Source organism: Poecilia reticulata, linkage group LG12 (genome assembly GCF_000633615.1).
Source record: "Poecilia reticulata strain Guanapo linkage group LG12, Guppy_female_1.0+MT, whole genome shotgun sequence".
NCBI lineage: Eukaryota > Metazoa > Chordata > Actinopteri > Cyprinodontiformes > Poeciliidae > Poecilia > Poecilia reticulata.
Genome location: NC_024342.1, coordinates 20,936,241 through 20,938,599, shown reverse-complemented (window position 1 = coordinate 20,938,599; position 2,359 = coordinate 20,936,241). Strand labels below are relative to the sequence as shown.

At 42.9% G+C, this 2,359-nt stretch overlaps 1 protein-coding gene across 1 annotated transcript in view; it reads left to right on the top strand.

Moving 5' to 3' along the window:
• pum3 (pumilio RNA-binding family member 3) overlaps positions 1–2,359 on the top strand; it is a 9,992-nt gene that overhangs the window by 2,792 nt on the left and 4,841 nt on the right. Inside the window, exons 6-11 of the mRNA XM_017307725.1 lie at positions 13–163; positions 254–332; positions 671–769; positions 1,151–1,204; positions 1,288–1,368; positions 1,604–1,746. Of these exons, the coding sequence (XP_017163214.1) occupies positions 13–163; positions 254–332; positions 671–769; positions 1,151–1,204; positions 1,288–1,368; positions 1,604–1,746 (607 nt within the window). The remainder of the gene's footprint in view (positions 1–12; positions 164–253; positions 333–670; positions 770–1,150; positions 1,205–1,287; positions 1,369–1,603; positions 1,747–2,359) is intronic.

Here is a 2,359-nt window from a genome sequence, read left to right as displayed (position 1 = left end):
CATGGCGGTCAGCGATGAGCTCCAGCTGTGCTAACCGATCCGCTCTGCTCGTTTTCCAGTCGTTGGAGTGCAACACCATTGAGACGGTGTTGGCTGCGAACCCGGAGAAGCTGGGGAACATCATGGAGGAGACCAAGCAGGTCATCGTGCCGCTGGCGCAGAAGTAAAAGCATATGCACTAAAAAACAACACATTAAATTTTAGTTATTATTTAGAAAATGAGCAGGACTGACKGTTTGTGTGTCTCTGACAGAGAACAGGTCATCAGGCATTCTGTGGTCCATAAAGTCTTTCTGGATTTCTTCCAGTTCGCACCTGAAAAGCAAAGATCGGTGAGCGCCGCCATCTTCCTGTAAAMACATAAAAGTATTTTTGGTGTATTTTCCAGTGTAAATAAAGGTCTTGTGAGTTTATTTGGATTTAAAGTGACAGAGGATGTAAAACAAGTTATTCTGAAAGGATGAAAATAAGCAGAACTAAGCAACTAAAGTCTCATTTTCTAAGAAAAATTTTGTTCAAWTGTGTCACTTTAAGAAACGATTCACTTAAAACAAGCTCCTGCATCTTGCCTAAACGTTACTTGTTAGTTAGTTTTGTCTTGTTTCCAGTGTAGCRGGATATTCGCATGATGTTGTATTTCCTCTGTTCTGCCTGCTGTGACTCTGAGCAGGAGATGATCGAGTCCATCAGGGAGGCCGTGGTCTACATGGCTCACACTCACGACGGCGCCCGGGTGGCCATGCACTGCCTGTGGCACGGAACCGCAAAGGTGGGTTCAGAGGGCCAACAGCTTTAATATTCTTATATAGACACAGTCCATGTTTACCGTTATCATTATCTGGGATTTCACTATATATCTGCATTTCATGCATGTTTGGGAAATCCTTTAATCTCCATGGTAACCATTCAGCTGTGCAAAACGCTGGACCTGGGCGCTAACTGGAAACAACCAATCAGAGCCGGGAGGCGGAACCTGTTGTGAATGCTAATGCTATTTAGCATAGCCACTGATAAAGGCGGACAAACTGTTTTCCTGTATTGCTGAGTTGTTTTTCCATTAACRCATTTAGCAACAAGTACATGAGGTTGATTGACAGCATTAAGTCCCTCCTCCAAACTGCAGCTTTAAAGGATTTTCTTTGTTTTTCAGGACAGAAAAGTCATTATAAAAACCATGAAGACCTACATGGTGAAGTTCGCCACGGTGAGTTCATCGTCTCTGCTAGTAGTCGAATCAAACCTTCAGCTGAGGATGATGAAGATGATGGTGAACTCTTCGTCCTGCAGGGGGAGTTTGGCCACCTGGTTCTCCTGGCCATATTCGACTGTGTGGACGACACCAAGCTGATCAAACAGGCGGTTCTGTCGGTACGTCCAGGTTCACATTCAGATTCACTTTATTTTGGTAAAATAAAAAGAAAACAAAACTAAATATAACTTTACAAACTATAGTTTGCTAAAAAAAAACAAGCAGTAAGAATCTGTCAAACCTCTTTTTCTACGTATTTTTTCGAATAGAAACAAACGTTTGTCCTGTAATCAGCCGTTCTAAACGGGTTTGTTCCTCCGGGAGGAAGCTGAATCGTTGCTCTGCTCTCTGCAGGAGCTGCTGTCCGTCCTGCCAGAGGTCCTCGGAAACAAACACGGCAAGAAGGTTCTGCTGTACCTGCTGAGCCCCAGAAACCCCAACCACATGCTGCCGGACATCGTTAAGCAGCTGGAGCAAGGAGACGGCAACGCACACAGGTAACCAGCACTTCCTGTCATTTCACAATAAAAGCTCCTGATAGGTCTATAACATATAATGAATCTGGGTGAAACTTTAGTGAGATTAAATCAACGTGTTCCCAGTCCGTTAAGATTCTTTCTACCTTTGCTTCTTTATCTTCCTTCCTTCTGTCCTTCTTYCWTTTTGTCATCSTTGCTTCTTTTCCTCCCGTGTCCTTCTTCCTGTCAGTGCTCCCTTTCCTGTGTCCTTTCTTGGATTCTTCCTTCTGTTCCACCTTTGTGTCCTTCTTTTCTTTCCTTCCATCCTTGGATTTTTCCTTCCTTGTGCTTTTTCCTTTCCTCCTTTCTGTCTTTATTTGCCTTCCTTCCTTTTATCCTTACTTTCCTTGCCTTTTCTTTCCTTTCTTCCTTTTCTTCTGTCATYGTTTCCTTTTTTCCTTTCCTTCCTCGGCTCCTTCCTCTTCTCTTTAAATAAAAATAAACACAAATAAAAGCATCGATGTTGATAATCGTCCATATCTTAAACTAAGTCATAATAAATGACAGGGTGTTGAGAATATTATGGGATGTTTGTGGGTCGTCTCCAGATGTTTGGACTTTTCTGCTGGGCTCCACAGATTTACTCTAAAAC